General features: G+C 40.8%; 1 protein-coding gene and 1 pseudogene across 1 annotated transcript; both read left to right on the top strand.

The window, feature by feature from the left end:
• Positions 1-9,711: 9,711 nt before the first annotated feature.
• Positions 9,712-12,414, top strand: LOC147463955 (uncharacterized). Its single transcript, XM_086529819.1, has 3 exons — positions 9,712-10,005; positions 10,234-10,248; positions 11,632-12,414. The coding sequence occupies exons 1-3, from the start codon at positions 9,712-9,714 to the stop codon at positions 12,412-12,414; spliced, it is 1,092 nt and encodes a 363-aa protein (XP_086385945.1).
• A 1,349-nt stretch (positions 12,415-13,763) lies between these two features.
• On the top strand, positions 13,764-14,390 carry LOC147463954 (uncharacterized; annotated as a pseudogene).
• The last annotated feature ends 7,326 nt before the right edge of the window (positions 14,391-21,716 follow it).

The following is a 21,716-nucleotide window of genomic DNA, read 5'->3' as shown; positions in this document are numbered from 1 at the left end:
TATATAGCAACTTGCTCTTGGACATGTTGATCTAGTAAGTTCATATAGTAAGTCATAAACTCCTATATAGAAACCTATTCTTGGACGTCCTTATCTAGTAAGTTCATCTAGTAAGTTATGAACTCCTATATAGTAGCCAGCTCTTTGGCATCCTCATCTGGTAGTTTATAAACTCCTATATAGAAAAGGGTGTTTCATCTAGTTATTTATCACTTACAATGGATCAAGTAATTGTAGTAAGTTTGTCTGTCCCTAATGTCATTTTAGTAAAAATTCATTAAGCATAGTTAAACAACTAATTATTGAGAAATATCATGGTTACTCGTTCGATATCAATAAGTTTCTTAATTGATATATTTGTTACTAATACAAATAAGAAAAAAAAATAAAGTCTCATAGTTGTAGACGAACCTATAAAAGGAAAGGGATCAAAACATTTTACATCTCACACACTCTATCATTGATATGCAAGTACCACAACTGCACACATTGTCCTTAGAGAGGAAAAGATATTACAGAATGATGGAGATTATTGTAAATTTTTTGAATAATTTATGTTATATTCATCCAAATAATATTAATGATACAATTCTTAACACAAACTAGATAAAAATCTATACGAAAAAAACATCCAATTCAAATGTAAGTTGGATACCCTACAAGTACAGTCCACGTTGTGTTGATTATTCAAAAGTCTCATTAACTTCTTCACAAGCTTGGGCCACTAGCATCAAGTTATAAATTTATTAAATCAAAATATTTACATCTTCCAGATTATGCTAGAATACAAGGTCAAAATATCAATGTGGAGGTATATTTAAAACCTAGATTTCTTCAAAGTTTTCAACAAGCTTAGTTGATAACACCAATTTAGGAATTTTGGGACTTATTCAAGTCCCATTTTTAAAAATGAGAGTTGAGCTGTAACATTTAATGGCCTAATAACTTATGTGTAGCGGAAATTAGCATGAACATAGTGGGCATTTCATTAGAATAGATTCCTAATGAAAATTACAAGAGTGCTTGGGTGGAGAGAGCAACAAAAAGCATAACACCTAGTTAGATAGCATCGACAATACTTTCAAAAGAGAGAGAAATTAAGCTATTGACAATAGTTGAGGACCGGATTTTCATGGAGCCAGTCCCCCCTCCAAAAGGCTTTGTATTATGGTTTCTCCCATCAAGAGAGACATTGTACAATACAATTCTTTGTGTTCCTTCAAGACTAGCTAGTGCAATGAAGATGGAAACTTCATGCACTAAGCAAAACACTTAACAAACACAACTTGAATTATCCCCGTTTCAGACCCAAGACCTCACACACCTTCAAAGATGGTGAGAGATAGCAGGGTCTGAGAGTAGATTGAGAGGAAGAAGAAGTATCTTACGAGAAAGATGTACGTCTCCTCACATAATCACTCATATGTAGCATAGCTTAGCTTAGTAATTAGCTTGGTAGAGGAGATGAGCATGCATTGAAGCTTGGCTCTTGGTTGGATTTGCATCCACATGCCAAGAGAGTGTTGATGTAGGCTTCTATCTCACAAGCTTGGAGTAGGTGATGAGTTCTCCATTAAAGCTTGGGAAGAGATAGTCTTCTCTTTCTTCACACATGAGCTTGTGTGAGTGTGTGTGTGATAATGCCTTGCAAAAATCAGCCCCTTCTCTCTCTCTCTTGGGCGAGCCCTCTTGCTAATTGCTCTTGCTGAAGCCTCATTGGCCCTCCCCAAGTCAAGCCAATTACAATTAAGCAGCATAAGTGATAGCCTTCTGACATGTGTCCCCCTTTCCCCTTTTGTGAGAGCTTTAGGTAATTAAATAATTAAACTAAACTCTCATTGGACCCCTTTGCCTCCTGGCCAATAGGAATCAGGCAAGCCATGGGGCTCCTGAATGCTCATTGGACCCCTTGGGAGACTTCCCAATAGTCTTCTAGGAGACTTAATTCTCATTGGTTTCTTTTATTAAATGTTTTTAAATTAATTAGACTAGATTTACTCTAGCTTAATTCTCATTGGTCCACTTCAAGGGTCATCCAATAGAAATTGGGCACACCTTGTGGGCATCTGGCCTAGGGAGCTGACATGTGTCCCTCATTCCCTTTGTGTAAAGGGAGCCTGTGTGTGTGTGTGTGTGTGGCTTTCTCTCTCATCCCCTACCTTTAGGGCTCGCCCCCTCCCATGTAGGGATGTGCAAAGACTTTTAGGGCACACACAAAGCATCCAATTTTCCCTAGGGTTGACCTTTGGACACAACCTTTGAATTTTGGAACCTTAGCATTTTGGAAGTCTTAATGGGCTGAACCTTAGGGTCTTTTCAGCCCATTGTTGCACATGGCTCTTTTGCAGATGGCCCCCCCTTTGGATCCCTATTTTACCTCCTTTGGATCCCTACTGTGGCCGGTCTGCTAGCTTAACCAATATTCTAGCTTTTTCTCCCCTGGCCTTCCCCACATTAAATGATCAGTTTAATATGAGAAAATCATTTAGGAGAATTAGATATTGATTATTATGACATGAGATTTGAGATTTTATTGGCTTACTTTGAATACTCATACCCTTTGAATAACACCAAATTGTTACTAGAACACCGATTTAGGTTTCATTTTCAAAAGGGTCCCTGCAAGGTAACTCTTATTTGACACGTTAAACTATCTAAACACACAAAAAAACCACCATTAATCATAAAGAAAACATCAAGATAATTTGCACCTTTTCAAGTACATATCTTAAATAATTCATGCAAAAAAACAGTGGATTATTTTAATGCTATGACTCTAGAAGATCTTATCAAGTGCTGATTTTTTCTATTACAAAAACATGAACTGTCATGTTTTCTATTCGAATGTCATTGCTAGTTATTTGAACCCTTTGTTAGGGATTCACAAAAGCATTTTATTCATTTACTAAATGCAAGATACCAGACATCCTTACTAATATTTGGAGTTACACTTTGCAAACTTTATCCCTTCTTTTATCACAAGAAGTACATAGGCTTCAACACATTAGTATGGTAAGCGTAACAAGCTCTGTTCTATATCAAACTGAGGGTGAAAGAGAGAGTACATAAATGATCACAAGGACGCTGATGAATTTAACTAAATAATTTCTACAATGAGAAAGAGGTTTCTCCATATGGGTATGATTTGTTCCATCTTGCTAGCTTGTGATGATACTCTCTATTGACCAAATAGACACTTCAATAGCATGTGGTCAACTTCACCTTTTTATTGGGTCTAGAAACCTTAGTGTTGTGTTTGTGGCTCCTTAATAAGCTGTTTGTGATGTTATTGTGGCTCATGAGGTTTCTCTTGTTCATTGAAAAATCCTTTCACTTTTCGACATGCTATTCCACACATCCACATTATATTTTAGAGGTTCTTTCCATCAATGTGATGCACAAGTAGATCTACCTCAAGTCTCCATTGTACATGCAAACTTCAAGCTACTCATCTAGACCTCGTCTACAAATGTGGGGACTAAACCATTAGTTCATTTTTGTGTCACGCTCAAATTAAGATCTAGAGCATTATTCAAAAGATTCATTACTTTGTTAGCGTACAAGGTAAAATCACAGCACTGCGCTCTCATTAACCCACGTGGCTACTCTTTAAAAATGTGGGGACTAAACCATTAGTTCTTTTTTGTGTCACGCTCAAATTAAGATCTAAGCATTATTCAAAAGCTTCATTACTTTGTTAGCTCGGAGCTTTGTTTGCAGGTTTGTCTCTGGCCACTGTTTGAGAGAGAGAGAGAGAGAGAGAGAGAGAGAGAGAGAGAGAGAGAGAGAGAGAGAGAGAGAGAGAGAGAGAGAGAGAGAGAGAGAGAGAGAGAGAGAGAAGGCTATAAAGCGAGTAACATCTTTTTGACGCTCCTCCTTTCAACCAAAGCCATCATCACAGCACGTTATAATTTCCACACACATATTCACAGGAGTAATTGCTACAAGAGGCTGTGACTTTTTTCTAGCTAGTACTAGCTAAAGGAAGTAACAAGCATTGCTGGATGTGGGTCTACAGATTACCCTTCTCTTTCTATGCTTTTCTTCTGTGCTCCAAAATAGTGTGCATTTACCCTACGCTTAAGAAACTTATTAGGAGATTAATTAGCTGCTATGGCCTGGAAGTCAAAATCCAGATGCAAAGTGAGGGCCTCTCTCCAGCTGCAATCACCTACGCACAGGCATCTAGAAGGCATGTGGCTCTGTCGCGCTTTTCTAATCGTTGCAGTCAAAATTTAGATGCAAGGTGAGGGCCTCTCTCATGTTGCAATCACCTATGCATGCATAGATGCAATCACCTACACAAGCATCACATGTTGCAAGATTTTTTAATCACACATCGATCACAGGCGTTGACGACTTTCAAATCTATCATGCTCCCTATCAGGTGTTCTGTTCACAATGTCAGCAGATGCGAAGCGAGGGCCTATGTTTCGATGCAATCACCTACGCATGCATCTTGAAGGCATGTGGCTCTTTGCAAGATAAAAGATGTCGTGCCTTGCACCGTCTTGGTCGACATGTATGCTTAATGTGGTGCGCTTGAGAAAGCACAAAAAGTGCTTGGAGTGTCACCTCTTGGAATGCATTAATTGTTGCTTGTGCCCAACTAGCTATTGTACTGGCACCTTATACCTGTTCACATGAAAGCAAAGAGCCATGAAGAAAAGACTACCTCGTTGACATGGTGAGCGCATTCTTCAGTAGCATAGAGTCTCTAGGCCAAAGCTCCTCCCTATTCATTCTAGCAATAGAAGGTCGACAATGTCACTGTTTGCCTCATCGGCATATTGGCATCGACTTTCTTTTGCAGTGAAGCCTCTGTGACTTCCCCGTGTAGCAATCATAGCAGCTTTGTGTGCAACAAGACCCAGTGGCTAGATGAATAGTATGTACAACTTCAACTACCTTACTCAGCTTGTTTCTGCAAGTGCAACTAGTTATGACCAGCATTATGCCGCTCCAAGTATAGCACATGGAGATTCAACAACCCTGTGCCCTCGACCATCCTTCAATGTTCATGGAAATGATATACAACAGGTCCCATGCCTAATTCTCAAGATTCACACCATTTTCATTCCGCGTAGTATGCCCGCGTAGCAGCAAGCCGGACAGACCCAGAAAGGAGTATCAAAGATCTTTCAAACCGTGGTAATATTTCATAGATCATCAAGCTGGACAGTACTTCAGATGCTTGCCGACATGATAGCACTCCCAAAGCTCAAATATTTCACTCAGATATCTCATCAACCTCCTCCATGGTCAATAGTATGATCGGGCGTCGTGCATGTCGAGCCATAGTGATCTTGATTCTTTGATGCGGCCTCCCTCGATGCTGTGTAGTCCTCTGCCAGTCGTGGGCATCTGGATCTTAATCCTAGCTCTGTCACTTGGTTGATCAATGTGCCTCTGGTGTGAGGAGAATGTGGGATCTGCTGTGGTAGTAGCTGCTCCGATGGTTTAGTGCCCGCTCTAAAGAAGTCTGTGATCCGCCTTGACACTCACTAGCTTCTCCTCTTGTCAGGCTCTTTCTGTGCGTGCGCAGCTCGAGCAAAAAAAAATCCCAGGCATCGGTTATTATCTCTGGTCCTCATTCCCCATGACTCTAGAGAGTGGTCCAAATCCCGCTCTGGACAAGCAATGGAAGCGGCCTCATATCTTATAGTTAACAGGACGTGTCCTGACCTCTGTTGGTACTCCGTTGTATTGAAGCTGGTGTCTTGTCACAACGTCGTCCTTCGCAAGCTGGAGAAGGCGCGCTATATAGAAAGCCATCTTCGTGCCTAGCTCATGTGTGGGTTGTATCCAAGATCACAATTGTGTACCATAGTTACCCAACTCTGACAAGCCCCAAAGTGTAAGATCACAGCTCGAAGAGGTGAATGCACCCATTCGTAGGAGAAGGCCCACGTTCACACCTGAATTGAGTGGTAGTTTACATCTTGAATAGAGGGAGATCACTGATTCCTTTAGAGCACTTCAGAGCCAACTTATACCAGAGGTATATTAGTTGATTGAGCCATTGAGCTTAGAGAGCTCGATGCCTATGTCTACGAGGGAGACCACAACATCAATGGAGGCTCCATAGAGGGTCATGACAATTCTAGAACGACATATATGGGAGACGCTCAGTACGACTATTTGCATTGGCGGACATTGACCCGATGCCGGTGTCCTCGGGCATTGATGATGATGATTTTAGTCTCACTTTATGTCAGTTTTTTTTATACCAAGGCATTGGATTAGATCCATCAATATTAAAAAAAGGACCTTTTGAAGAGGCCAACTGTATTAACATTTTATTTCATTTCATTCATTCTCTCTCTCTCTCTCTCTCTCTCTCTCTCTCTCTCTACCCTATCGCTATCGCCAGCACATCTTTCTGCACGCGGGAAACCTCAGTACCGCTTTGCTAATTGCAACTTGCGAAGCTAGCTGCATCCATGGCGCCCTGCATTTAGCAGTCGAGCTGCACCGCGCCAATCGACAGCTAGCCGTGCGAGCTGCTACTCAAGCTCCAGACTCATTCGCTGCCCTCCCAGCCGACGTCGAAGATGTTGGCACGTTGGAGAAACAAGTAGTATGTTAGTTACTTAGCACTGCACGCGCGCAGCCCGCCCACCAATTGATTATTGCTTTGATACAGAACCCAAGTTTACTGTGTGCTGATAACATCTCTAATGAGAATGATATTGCAGGGAATGCGGATGCTGCTTGCAGAAAAGCCGGCGAAGGTACGCAACAGCTTGGAGGGAAGAGTAAAAGGGAGGTCAAGAGAAGGGATACAGAAGGATACGTCCACGAGCTGCAAATTCGCAAGGTCTTCGCAAATACACTATCTTCGCAAGTTCTGACACACAGTGTATGTTGTTAAGCAATAACTACTTCCATTGTCCATGGAAACGTCACATGGCTGTGTTTCTGTAATTGCCTCGTTGCAGTCTCCAAGTGCATATCCAGAACGTCGGCAGGGCTGATCACTTGAACACCACACCTAGAAGCTTTCTGCTGCCAGGACCTATATATGGTCAGACCAGTTCGAGTTTTCAAAACTAGACTCGTCTAAGTTCTCAGGACGTGACCAAGTAAAACAGGCTAATGTTGTTTGCTTTGTGCAGCAATAACGAGTACATCCACTGGAAGATGATTACGCAAACATAGGTTCACCACATAAAATAATTCCAAAAGCGACGTTCTGCAAGCCCACGTTGTCCCCACTCGATCTGCAACAAATTTCCAGCAGTAAGTTTTTTGACGCATAGTCACTCTCACTCACTCCGAGAGAGAGAGAGAGAGAGAGAGAGAGAGAGAGAGAGAGAGAGAGAGAGAGAGAGAGAGAGAGAGAGAGAGAGAGAGAGAGAGAGAGAGAGAGAGAGAGAGAGAGAGAGAGAGAGAGAGAGAGAGAGAGAGAGAGAGAGAGAGAGAGAGAGAGAGAGAGAGAGAGAGAGAGAGAGAGAGAGAGAGAGAGAGAGAGAGAGAGAGATGGTTTTTCTACAGAGTCTGTTTTTCAAGTCATTTTTTTCTTGCATTCATGCATGTCAATAGGTTCTACATTACTCTGAGCAAATGCTGCATCAGATCAGTATCCTTCTAATTGAAAAGCTTGTGTGCTTGTTGCAAAGCTACAATATGACACAATTGGCTAGAACATAAATCCAAAAACTTTAGCTTATCCATCCTAATAGAAAGCACGTGTTCTCCATGTGTCATGGACTCTGGCTCAGACAGGTTTAGACCACCGTCCACAAATAAAATGGTCCACACTATGGAATTGTGCAAGCTTTATACAAGCTGCTCAACCTGTTGCTACCCCATCCTGGCCAGCTAGCATTGTCTGACCGACACAGCCTTGACTGCCCCTGCCCTGCCTTCCCTTTGTTGCTCGTAGCACCTGCCGTCTATTGTGTTGGCTGTCACTCCTTTCTTGTAAGCCTTTACATCACCCTCGCTTGTGTCAAGTAAACAATGACACCTTGTTGGCTCCAAATGTTGGCACCTCTTGTGGTATTTCTTTACTCTTACTGCACTTGAGAAAACCTGTAAACAATGACACCATATTGGCCCCAAAGGTTGGCACCCCTTGCCGCTCTTGGAAGCCCACGTGCACTCTCCACACCATCTCCGAGGACCCCCATTTCGCAGCTCCTCCTACTGCCTTTGCTAAGATCGCGTGCTGCTTCTCGCACAATCAAACCGCTAGCTAGCGCTACAGTGCAGCCCGACTTGCGTGCCCACTACATGTTGTATTAATAAGCTGCCTTTTAATATTCACTTCCTAGCTATTTATCTATATTGAACTGCAATATATTATCTCCTCTCTACAAGGTTATTCCCGCAACGTCAAATCAAAGAAGGCCGTAATCGTCAGGTGGTCCGTGCGAAGCTACAAAGAGTATAGTGGTTCGCTTCTTTGAAACATCTGCTAAGAGCGCCCTCTGCCAGCAGCAGCTGAGCGTCCAAAAGCCAGCTGCGCGCCGCTGCACAGGGCCCGACTCATGATCATATGAGCTGCATAATATAAAGCTGCGTGCCCACCTGCTGTAAGCTCTTGCTAGCTAATTAGCTGGATACTGCATTCGACTGCAACATAAATTGTCTGTAGGAGGTTATTCCTGCGACATCAAATCAAAGAAGGCCATACAACTCGTCAGCTTGTCCGTGCGAAGTTGCAAAGAGTTATACGGTGGTTTGCCGCCCTAAAACATCAGCTATGACCGCCTTTTGCAGCAGCTAGCTGAACGAATTCCTCTTGCAAGCCTTCGGATGTGCGCGTCTTCGGTTAGTTGTGCGGCGCAATTGGTGGCGGACCGAATTGGAAGCTAAGCATCGTCTCTGGATCAGTGCCGCCTTAACAAGTTTCCATTACCAGCCAGGTATTTATTTCCAATTTTTTACCAGTGCTCGAAAAAAACATTTTTTCAAAAACTTGCCAAACCTACATATGTGAAACAACACAATTTGAAGGTTTTTATACCAAATTACAGTAAATTTTTCCAAATTTTGTAGGTTTTCTCACTTTCAAATATAAAATTTAGAGGTAAATCTCAAAATTGGTAGGTGGGATTACACTAAACCTAGGTTTTTTTCGAGCTTTGTAAATTTCCACCAAAGAAAATACATTTCTTAGCCAAACAGAGGAATGGCACAAATTGGTAATTTCAAGCATCGAATCATGTCGGTTTTTATGTCAAAAAAATGAAGCCTTTATCACAATATTCTACAAAGTGTGCACCTTTTATTTGCATTTACGATTGTATTGAGGGAATGTAAATGCTGCTGGTATTGAAATTAGAATTGGAATGTAAATGCTATTGGTATTGAAAGTTCATTTGGAAATGGTGGTTGGTGCCATAGTTGGGAATGGTATAAATTTATCAATTCAATTTAGCATTGCACTCTAGAGTCTTTGTTTGTACTCTTGTTTGTAGCGCGAGACCCTAAAGGGTCTTCCCTAACGACCCTAAAGAGTTGTATTTGCTACAAAAATATATTCATTTTACATTGTACTTCTTTGATTATTTTAAGCCTCTGCTTTGTAGGTTTGTAGTAGTATTCATGTCTAGCTGTATTTAGCTTACATTAGGTCTTGAGAATATAGCTTGATGTGAATTATTCAATGTGAATTGTAAATTGAGAGGGGTAAGATTAAGCTTTCAAGTTGAAAGGGGTGTCACTCTGACTAGCCAGTGTTGCTTGTGGTATCCACTACAGATGGCTGGTCAAAGTGAGCAAACACTATGTGATGACATTGATAGTGAAAGTATAAGTGAAGTGCGAGAATATCCTATAGAGAAACGCAGAGAATTTGTAGACTTGCAGTCACAAATCTTATTTCATGAGTTTGGGCAGGATAGTGCTTGGCCAGAAGACCAATATCTATTGTTTGGAAGGTCTGGGAGAAAATGGAATGTTTTAACCATTTTCATTGACGATGTAATGGCATGGGATGTAAATGTAAAGCTTTTGACTCTCAAGAGGAAGCTAGGACTTGTTGACCGCTACAAGGTAGTATACCGCTCAAACGAGGAGACCATGTCTATGGTCACCTTGATGGACAGAGCGAAAGTGATAGGACATATTATTCCTAGAAGAAAAATTATTTTGTATCGACTGCCTCCACCATATCCCACTGCACAACCACCTTATTAAGTTTACTATGTACTCTCCTTGCAAAATGGATGACTATTTCAGCATCTCTTAATAATATTTGATCACTAATGTACTTATTTAAAGGTGTTTATGTTGTACGTTCTTTGATTTGTACAAAAGTTCACACGTATATTTATATTTGGTCTGCAGTCATGGGCACAATAACTTCTTGGAAGTGCGCGTGTAATTATAAGTGTTCACACTCTATTAACGGTTGGGAGTTGGTGTCAAAACGGACCTTTTATTTTCATCAAAATCAAGACTCATTAGGAAAGCTACATCCTTCTGTGACCAAGCGTAGAAGGGTACAAAGTGACATTGATTTGGATGTCACACATAACATCACAGAACGAACAGAAGATCGACATGTAGAAAGAACTAAAGAGTCCAATAGTGATGGAAGGAAGGCTTTCTGCAACTGTTCTTTCTATTGCTATGGCGGGCGGTTTGTGCATACTTCAACCCTTTATCGACACCAAATTCTTTCAAAGAGATTTGGGAGCTTGAAGCTCCATTTTGGTTTAGATGTGCCACATGTAGCACCTTCCTGGAGTGAAGGTCTCAACGTGGAGGAAGAGAAAATGGAAGATTCAAATGGCGGTGACCATCATGCAGATGGTGATGACCATTTACAGGCTGATGCTAGCGTGCAAGATAGCAGGGAGGAAAATGAGGAAGGGACATCTAATGTTCTCTTTGAACTAATAGAGAGAATAGTAGAACTTCAAAGTTTATGGGATGAACATAAAATGCCGATAGGTGTTCAAGATCAAATGCTACGTCTTCTGTTTGGTGACCTTGGTGGAGCTAGGGTAAAGAGTCGTAGATGGTATTCCGCATGAGATGCAAACTTTAGGAATCTTGTTGGTGGACATAGCACATAGCTTTTATGGCTACAGTCGAGAACATGGAATGTCGGCTACTGACATTCAGGTTATCAAATCCTTGATGCAATCTTGGAGAATCCGAAAGGAGGAATACTCAGGAGCAAACTCATCACCCTTGGAGCATGTAGCTGGAAGTGGGGAACTACTTGAGGATATTTTGCGGCATGGACTACATGACATATATTGGTGCTATATGTTCGAACGTTTAGTGAAAGCGTACAGTGCTATCAAAACAAATAGCATAAATGATGAAGCATCTTTTGTACAATTCTATGTGAGAATGTTTTTCACAAAAGTATTCCAAGCAATCCAACATGATAAAGATGCCCTGCTACCTTGTGATAGAGTCCTACAACAATTGCATAGTGTATTGGGTCAAACTACTGCAGCTGATTGTGCAATCGGGGCCTCCATTGAGTGCTGCACTTCACATCTTGATGGACTATTCAACGTTACTTCTATTGGAAAGGCAAGATCGTTGTGGAACGACATCTTAAAGTATGGCAAGAGAGCATCTTGTACTGATAACATTCTTATGAAGGGTATTGCAATATCAAAGAGGAGGGGTAATTATAGGGTTCCAACATCTGAGGAGGTTACCTACTTAAGGAGCTTTTGGAACATCGATGATGAAATCTTTTCATTTGGTGATGTGCAAACATATGACAAAGTCTTCTATAAAGGAGAACTTTTCAAGATTGGCAATGATGTAGTTGTAAAGGTGGACGCGTTAGACACCTTGTCTGAGGAGAGAGGTCATTGGAAAGCTCGCATAACCTCTTTCTTCTCCATGCAGTTTGATGGGAAATCAATGATGTTTTTTGGTGCAACTTACTACAAACAATGTATTACAGGAGACAATTATTCAGAGGAACTAGTCATAGATACAATGACTGGAATGAGCATTCTTCAGAAAACATCGCTTCCATTTACTTGGGATAGTGTGCGGCCTATCTATTCTTTGCTTCATAAATTTATCCCATTGCCATTACCGAGGAGCCAAAGATTGATTGCATATGAAGTTAAGGACCTAAAGCAGAGGGCTAAGCTACTAATGGAAGGCAATTGTGGGAATGTACCCTTGTGGTTGGAGCATGATGACATTGTCAAAGTCCATTTAGAAAACAATGGTACAATACAATTCAAGCATGCTGTTGTAAGATGTGTACAATGTGACAGCAAAATCACAAAGCTTGCTATTTTGAAATCTGATGCAAGTGATCCTCATATATGGAAAGTTCATGAGGAGGAAAACACATGGAGAGATTGGGATTCTTGTGTTCTTTTAATCAAAGATTGGATTGTACTAAAACGTAAAAAAGTTAGAAATCTTGGAGAAAGTGATCGATGGATCCCTATTTTATGGAGATGTCCATAAGTCAAGGACATGAGAAAAAGACATTCAAAAAGTACTTGATCACATAAGGCTTTTGCTATTAAAGAATTAAATGATTTTGTGGTTTGAATTTTATTATATGGTTGAGCATTGTTCTCTCTATGATTTATTTTCATCTTAACTTTTTGTATTGTTCGAGTTATATCTCAAGTGGCACAAATTGAAACTTTTTGGAGTCTATCTTATCTGCATATGTCGACTACTCTTGTAGGGCTCGCATGGATCTTCCACAGTCAATTTTTCAGCAACTAGTTTCACTTCCTCATGAGGAGACTGTGAAACTACTCGACGCTTGGAGGGAACATCACTCTTTGGGTAACAAAAGGGTTGTTGGTAACTCAACTAGTTCTCTTCCATATGATCCGATCATATATGATCAAGTCTTTAGAGCTCCTCCTCCTAAACATAGAGAGCACAATAAGTTGTATGGTAGAGAATTTCTTAAAAAAGAGGATCATGGTCAGTATAGAGTGTTGTTTGCAAATTATGGGATGGTGCGAGGGTGGTTTGCAAAGGTAGGGCCAATTGCAGATTTGAGACATAATAGCAAGGGTAAAGATATGGTTTTGAGTATCATGCGAGAGAAGATGGGTGAGCTAAAGCCAGTGAAAGTATATGGTGTGGAATATTTGTGGAAAGAGTCCGACATTTACAATTGGTGTATAAAGTCATTGGCGTCCAAAAGAAAGTGGACCAAACAAAAGGCTTGCAAAGGCACTATAATGGTATAAGTTTTTGTATTATCTTTTTATTTTGCTTTCAAATCATATGCTATGTAGATGTTTATCTTATTCTTGAGTTATGTTACATTTTTAAGGATACTCATGATGTTCAAGAGCTTGACAATGATGGTGTAGAGAAAGAGACAGAATTATCATCAAAGGTAATAGTATAGAATGATTTTTAAGAGTTTTGATATTAAGTTTCTTATTGAGTAATTTTTATTAGGACGAGGATGCTTCCAAGCAAAGTTATGATGATAACTTTGTAGATGTGGTAGAGGGCGATAAAGACATCTCAGAATCCACACTGGTAATTGATATATACTATTCTTTATACAAGTGTAATGCCGATCTTTTAAGATTTTTTAAAGTTTTGTGTATGTCTTATGTATTCAGAAAGAACCTGATGTATACATTCCAGAAATATCTTGGGACAATGATGAAAATCATATGGCTGCATATGAGGTATATGAAGATCATGCTACTTCTTTTGCTCTCTCTCATTTCATATCTACATGATGATTTATTTATGTGAAAATGTTGGCTTAGGAGTATCAAAATTTTATGAAAGAAAATATCTTTTCTAGTGCACTAGGAGATGTGGATTCAATGTCTTTGTCTGCTGGTGATAAGTCTCATGAAACTTCAATCGAGAAGCCGGTGAGATTTTGTTCATGTTTTTTTCCCATTGTGTAACATTTTTAGAGATGTAAAAAATATCAAGTTGTGTTTTTTGTGTTGGTAGATATCGGATAAGTTAAATAAAGTTGAAAAAATTGCATCTAAAGGGTGCGATGAAGAGCATTCTAGAAAGAGTACTCGAAAACGGAAGGTATTCAAATTATACTATTAAACTAATGCTAATTGTAAACTTGTTAAATAAATGTCATTAAAGTAAGCTTGGGTTATGTCTTAGGCTACAACTAAGCTTGCTGAACTCCTTCAACAAAAAAAAGAAGGGTCAAAAGCTAAGAGGATTCAAAAGTCAAAGGTAGCTGTTTTGTTTTTTGTTATGGTAATAAATCTAAAGTAATGTGTCTTGTCTCTCTTTTTAGGATGTTGAGAAAGATGTTTTTGTTTCTAATGAGAAGGCTACCTTGGAAGTGCAGGTTTGTTTTCAATCTTACAAATATATCTTATGCTTACTCTCGAAAAGATTGCAACCATATTCTCTAATTTAACTCTTTATTGTGTAGGCACGCAAACTCACTAGAGAAGATCAAGAAACCATTCTGATGAAATGGTTTGGGGTTAGAAGAGTGGAAGAAGTGTATCCATTTGTGAAGCCTACTTACATGGCTTTAAAAAAAACGAACTCCTTTTTTTGTAGAAAAACGTGTGAAACTAGCTCTTCTACTATGTGTGAAGATTTGGTAGCTTGGCTTTTATTAGAAGGCATGATGATTGTAAGACTTGAAAATATTGGCTCTCTTTCTTTGAAGGATGTAGAAGTAGCTAATGATAAAGACTAATGGTTGTATGATGGACTTTGTAAGAATTTTTGAGAGACATCTATATGAAAGTGATCATTTTTAGTTTTCTATTTAATCTTTATCTCTTTTAGTCAAAAAGTATGTGCTATTTTGTATATGTTATGTTAAATTGATTATTTATGTGGATTATTATAATACAACTACATAGATAGCATTGTGTGGTTACAACTATGTAGATGAAAGAAGAATTTCTTACTATATGGTTAGTTAAAACTCCCATATAGCTATAATATTATGGCTACAGCCATATAGGAGAATCCGAGTCAAACTAGTAAGAAATATTGCTATATGGTTACTTAAAACTCCCATATAGCTATAATATTATGCTTACAACCATATAGGAGTATTCTCATTATTACTAGTTTGCACTCTTACTAGATATGTGTATTCAATCTAGTAAGTTGCCTAGTAATTATATTTTTTTTGCTATATAGAAATGCGTCCAAAGTTCCTTGTGGAGCAGTTACATAGGGGTGGACGAGCAGTTACATAGGGGTGGAGCAGCGCTGCATGATGAGAGAGGGCCACTTGGATCCTGCATGCGGGGAGCACGAGCCAACGAGGGGGTGAGAAGCCGCCACTTGGGCGTGCATGAGGACGAGAAGGTGGTGAAAGGAAAGCCAGTATATAGAGGGGAAGACGACCAATAGCGACCTCAATAGCGACCTCCTCAATAGCGACCTCCTCAATAGCGAGGTCGCTATTGGCTAAAGAGAGGCAACCTCCTTGCAGAGCAAGGCCGAGAGCAGCCTGGGGAGGGTTGACACCGAGGGTCGAGGGCCGGCCGGTGGCGAAGAGACGAAGCAGCTCAGCCAGTTGAAGTCGAGGGGGGCTGCAGACGTGATACCGCCAGGGCTGCTTTCGGAGAAGGGCAGCATTTGCAGTTAGCCGCCAAGGGTGTTGGGGGCTGCAGTTGAGAGGTAGGCCGCCTTGGCTGGAAGAGATGAATCCGTAAGCAGGAAGGGGAGGTTTGTTGAAGCCTAGCTACGCTTGGTGAGGGGCGTAGAGGGCTAGAGTGCAGAGGAGAGAAGGATCACTCACCATATGAAGAACCGCCATGTGCAGTAGTGGGATGGCCATCAGTCGACGAGGAGTTGCACTTGGAGGATGGAGGCTTGAGGAGCATCAGAGGGGCATGGGATGTAGTTTAGGTCGATTGTCGGGCCGGAGTTGGGAAAAAGAGAGTCAAAGGGAGTGGGCAAGAAAGAAGGTCAAGGGGAAAGTGGCCTCCAAGGCTCCTCAAAGAAGGATATCAGGGCTGCAAGTAAAACAGAGGGAGGAAAGCATTGAAAGCATTGGCCACTGGCTGTTTTGGTCTTCTTATTACCTACCATGGATTGGCCAAATGTTGCATCCATCATTGTACACCCTCTTTGGGAGCTTTTGTCTACCTGATATTGGATGCATCTATCCACGAATTTATCAATCTTTTCTCTCTCTCTCTCTCTCTTATCTAGTGGTCTAGTATATGTGTATCTAAGAAGGCGATCGGTGTATATGTGCTTTCTATATGGATGTTGATGTGTACAAGTCTGCAAGCTTGAAGATAGATGGGTGTATGTCAAGGATTGGGTAGGAATTTGAGTGTCGATTGTTATTAGACTGCCTATATGTCATATGGTGCTCTACAATGTTATAGATGGAGGCTATCTGAATCTACTTTGCAATCGGGCTTGGACAGTAATTGTTTGCAGATTGGGAGTCGAGGTGTGTGTTTGCTAGGGGATAGGGGTGCTGTGAGATCACTAGGCTATAGAGAGGCATCGAGTTTATGTGCTGGTGGTTTTCCCATTTCCCCCTTTCCACCGTTCCGGCGAGCTGTCAGCTGACTCGTCATCAGATTTATGTAATCTTTTACCTGATCTTGTAGCTCGTGGAGAGGGTTGTGCTGCCAAGATCCATGTATTCTGATCAGGGGCAGGCGGTAGGTTGTCGGCCATGCCGTTAGCATGATATGCTATTCTAGTCAACACCTCTAGCGCACCCAAGTACGTGATTTTGCCTTACTTCTTGGTTCCCTTCAAGGTTATCAAGACATACTGTGCGTGGTCCACGAGCTGTCTTGTTGTTGACTTAAGAACCTGAGCGAAGGTGGTGGCCACGGCGTGATTTGGTGTAGTGTACCTTGGTGGCCTTTTTGCCAGTAAATGGAAGTGTTGATGGTACAAACGGGCTGGCTCTTCCACCTGTTTGTGGATAAGATCGGCGAATGTAGCCGCGGATGTCTCTTTGGTAAATGTACCTACGGTTTTCCTGTCTCTTGCCCGCATGGTCATTCCTTAAGTGGGCAGTCTGAGTGCCTCTGCCACTATTTCTTTTGTGATTACTACCTCGACCTTGTTCCCTTGGGTGTCTGATATCTGTGGGGTTTCGTCTTCTTTGATGGTGGATAGAAACTCATAAGCTTTTTAAAAGTCCACTCCGCGAGGCTCTTGTTCGTAGAAATGCCTGAGCCCCAACCTGTGGTTAGCCTCTTTTGTCTCTGGCTTGGCAGCTACATCATAGACCTCTTTGGGCAGGAGTTGCAACCCTTATCTGATGCCCCTCTTCACTCTTGAACCTGCCAGTGAAGACTGTAGTGTGGTGCTCTTCCAGCTGGTCTCTAGAAAGGTAGGATGTCTTTACCGCTTTGACTGACTCGGGGTCTAGTTGATACATAGGCAGTTCTTGTAGTTTCTCTTTCTAGTGTAGCTTCTTCTTGGCCCTCTCCGCTGCTTGCATTGCTCCTGTTTAGTGAATAGAGTGCAAAGTTAGCAGATTTGTTGGAATTTTCTCTAGAATGTCCTTTTAAACTGAAATGATGACAATTTGGTCCAAATTGCTTCAAATCAATTTTTGAACAAGCAAAAATGTATAAAATCATGCAAGGAACAAAACTGTATGGTCAAAACAAAAATTTGCAACAAAAGTAAATAATTGAGATTATGTACAGTTGAGGAAAATTTCCAACTTTTTTCAAACTTGGCTTTATAATAGGCTTGAAGTATATACCAAATACATGCTCTGAGTGAATTATGGGCTCATTTGGATACACAGGATGAAAATGGTACCAGATTTTGGCTTTAGGCCTCTAAAACAGTAGATATAAAGGAAATTTGAGATTTGGAACTCAAATTGATACAAAATTGGCTAGTGGGCTTAACACATCATGTACTGTGGATGTATGATGACAAAATATCCAAATTTCCCAATTTTGACCAAAAAGTAAATAATCGCGATTATTAACTTTTCTTCCAAAATTAACATTTTTTGGTACAAATTGGTTCTAGGCATTGTATGGACCTTGGGTATGAGATATGAAGTGATTTGGATCAAAAAATGTGGTCCATAACCCAATTTTTGGCTTGCAAGGACTTCTTTGCGTTTTTTGGAAATTTTACAAGTAATGGGTGGTTATTTTGGCTGATACTTGATTTTTGGTATGTAATAGGTGTGTACACATGATAGGTGAGGTGATCTGACAATTTCCAAGCAAAACTGATGCAAAAGTAAATAATCACGATTATTTACAACAGTGACAAAAACTTTGCAAAACCTACAAATTTTGACTTAGACATGTTTCATACACCTAATACAAGTCCTAAATTGAATTTGGTCAAGTTTGGCCATGCCGGCATCACTTTGTGCTCCGTCGACTCTAAAATCACCGTTTTTTGTGACTACTCTGTTTGTTGGGTTGGTCGATCAACTTTGAGGCTTTGGACTTGTCCGTAACATAGTCGTGAAGCAACCTATCCAATTCTGGCTCATTTGGAGTCAGTTTGACCTCGTATGTAGAATTTGACGCTTCGAGCCGTTTTTTGCTTTTCGAGGTCTTTGCTTGATGTATTTCACCAAACCAATCATATACATTGTATATGGACCTCATTAGCAAGCCATCTGTGGAGTCAAGTCAGAATTCTGATATTTTCCAAAAACCTAACTTTTCTACTAGGGACCCCCTTGACCCTTGCTGAATGGTGTGGAGTCAAGTCAGAATTCTGATATTTTCCAAAAACCTAACTTTTCTACTAGGGACCCCCTTGACCCTTGCTGAATGGTCATTTGATGGTATAGAAAGATTCTATTACGTTAGGGCATAATATGGTTCAAATCTCATCCGATTTGGTCAAGCAAGCAAGCCGCTATGGTCAGTTTTAGGTCGTAGGTCTTTGTGCACTGCTCGATTTCTAGGGTTTTTTCTAGAGCTTTAGACTAGCTACCGGCCATACAAAATAGATCATTGTTGAGTAAAGAACTTACCCCTCATGTCTCGTGTGAGACGGCACTAAAAATGGTTAACTGTAGGCTCCGAAAAAGTCGCGCAAAAGAGACCAAAATTTCTCTCTACAATGGCTCCAAGTGGAAATGAGGTGGTTTTAGCCTACCTCGGATATCTATACCTGGACTTCCCAAACCAAATTTCCCTAGATTCCCCTGTGGGTCCTTGTAATATAAATGGCCTATGAATTTAGAGAATAGCGGAATTAAGAGAATTAGAGTGAGCAACTTTGAGAGCATAGAGGGTGAACTTAATTGGTAGTAGTGAGGAGTGTCAATAGATCACCTGAGCATTCTGTTAGCCCGGTATAGTCATGCATGGTCCACATTAGAATGCCTCTGATCAAAGCATTCCGTCGTCCTGTGTGTCGGCTCATATCCACCACCTCTATGCCAATCCACAATTGTTGTAGCTCTTCCAATAGTGGATGAAGATACACATCCAGATTCTCCACTTTATATCGCCCTGGCACAATCAAGCTTAGCCATAGGTGCCCCTTCTTCATAGTCAACCACGGGGGAATGTTGTAGTTGACGATGACAACGGGCCATACACTGTAAGATGTTGATCTTTGACCAAATGGATTTACGCCATCCATAGCCAGGCCTAAGCGCAAATTTCGAGCTTCCCTGGCAAAATCCGACCATGTTCCATCTATATGTTTCCAGGCTGCGCAATCTGCAGGAATTCGTAGCACACCATCCGAAGATTTATTCTCCTCATGCCATGATGCTAGGGCGGCCATGGACTTACATTCGAAGAAATGCTTGATGCGAGGAAGCAGAGGAAAATGTCGCAAAACCTTTTGTGGAATTTTTATCCCGTGGAGATCTACTCGATATCTTTCGGAATCACATTTTGGACACTTCTCCATGTCTATGTATTCCCCTCTGAAAAGAATGCAGTCATTAGGACAAGCGTGGATAGAATTGTAATCCATCCCCAAGTTTCGCAAAATCTTTCTTGCTTCATCTCGGGAATCTTGCATCACATTGTCAGCTGGTAGTATGTTCTCTTTAAGCAATCTACACAACATAAAAATACGATATAGTCGTGTAAAAATCTATCAGATCATTATACATTTAGAGTTTTATTAAAGTAAACTAATTGTAATAGATCACCTGAAAAGCGCTGTGACGCTAGTGTCACTCCATCCAAACTTTTCCTGCATGTTGAGAAGAACCAGGAGTGCTTTCAATCTAGACATACGTGCTCCATTATACAATGGCGTATCGGCTTCACTTTTCATATCATCATAGATAAGCCTTTCTGAATCCATGATCATCTCGATCATTTCATCAATCTCGGGCTCAAACATTGCCTCGTTGGGAGTGTGCTCTGCATGATTATCCCCCGAGCTGTCAGAGGCTACATCTTGTGGCCTCACATATGCTGCTTGACCAAAGCACCTGCGAACACGTCTATTGGGTTGCAAGATTGCTGTTTGTTGGCCAGCGTCAGAGTCCGACGAGTTATAATTGGCAATAACTCGATCTATAATAGATGGATCGAACTCGCCAAATTCGCGAACGTGCTGCAAAGAAACACGTCTTGTCCGTCGCACAGCATGCTTGCATTGATTACAAGGACATAAGACCCTCATTGAGAGATAGGTGTTTTGGTTGGACGGTCCCACATCCTCGTCACTACTCATAATGAGGATAAAAATCTTATAACCTGGACAACAAATTTAATATTCTATTGGCATTCTTCGTCTAATCTCTCTCTCTCTCTCTCTCTCTCTCTCTCTCTCTCTCTCTCTCTCTCTCTCTCTCTCTCTCTCTCTCGCTCTACCTCACATTCTCTAGTCATGTCCAATCCCCGCACACCTCGGTCTAGAGGTGCACGGAGATCAGAACCACCGGGTTATAATCTCGTCTTTATTGGTCAATACCTATATTTGTGGGTACAAGAAATCTACAGACCCACGTCTACATGATACTGCATGTAGTGGACAAAACCCCTTTGCCTCTTCTCTAGCTGTAGCACTTCACAGCATCTTAACATCTTTTCACAGTAGATCTTTTCACTGTTCGTCTAACTCTAAACCCTAAACCGTAAGTAATTTTTGCGTGGACTCGATCTAACGTAAATAAGCGTAAATCTAAATAAACGTAAATCTAACTAAAAATAAACCTAAATCTAATTTAACGTAAGTCTACATCTAACTTAATCTTTAACGTCTTTTGGGATAGTTTCCTACGACGTTAAAACTCTCTTCTTCTTGTGTGTGTGTGTGTGTGTGAGTAAACCTAAATAAACCTAAGTCTAATCTAATATAACATAAATCTAAATCTAACGTAAATTATGTTATATTAAAAACAAAGAACTAAACTAATAGGGATTATAAGAACCTTAAAACTGATTTAACACATAATTTTTCACATAACTCGGCAAGAGTTGGCATTCTCATCACTAAAGATGTGAGAGTTAACTTCCGGCGGTGACGCTGCCTCATCTCCATCCACATCTGACGACAGCAATTGGCCCTTTGGACCGTTCTTGCTCTTGTTACTAACTTTGAAGTTGCTGTTGAATGACTAGAGGTTGTCTAGATGGTCATTGTCGGGGATGTAGTGACTCTTGCTGCCCTGAAGATCCACCTTCTTCCCTATCTTTTGAAGACATTTCACCAGTACTTTTGGATCGACGGAGCTCACCATGAGTGAAGACAGCAATACCCTATATTCCATTGAGGGCTTTCTTCACCCGCTTCATGCAGGCATCGCAGTCTATGGAGACCTAAATCTAATCTAATATAACGTAAATCTAAATCTAGCATAAATAAACGTAAATCTAACTAAAAAT

Source organism: Adiantum capillus-veneris, chromosome 2, assembly GCF_014529385.1.
Source record: "Adiantum capillus-veneris isolate H3 chromosome 2, ASM1452938v2, whole genome shotgun sequence".
Classification (NCBI taxonomy): Eukaryota; Viridiplantae; Streptophyta; class Polypodiopsida; order Polypodiales; family Pteridaceae; genus Adiantum; species Adiantum capillus-veneris.
Note: the sequence above shows the minus strand (reverse complement) of the source record. Positions and strands in the feature narration are given on the sequence as shown.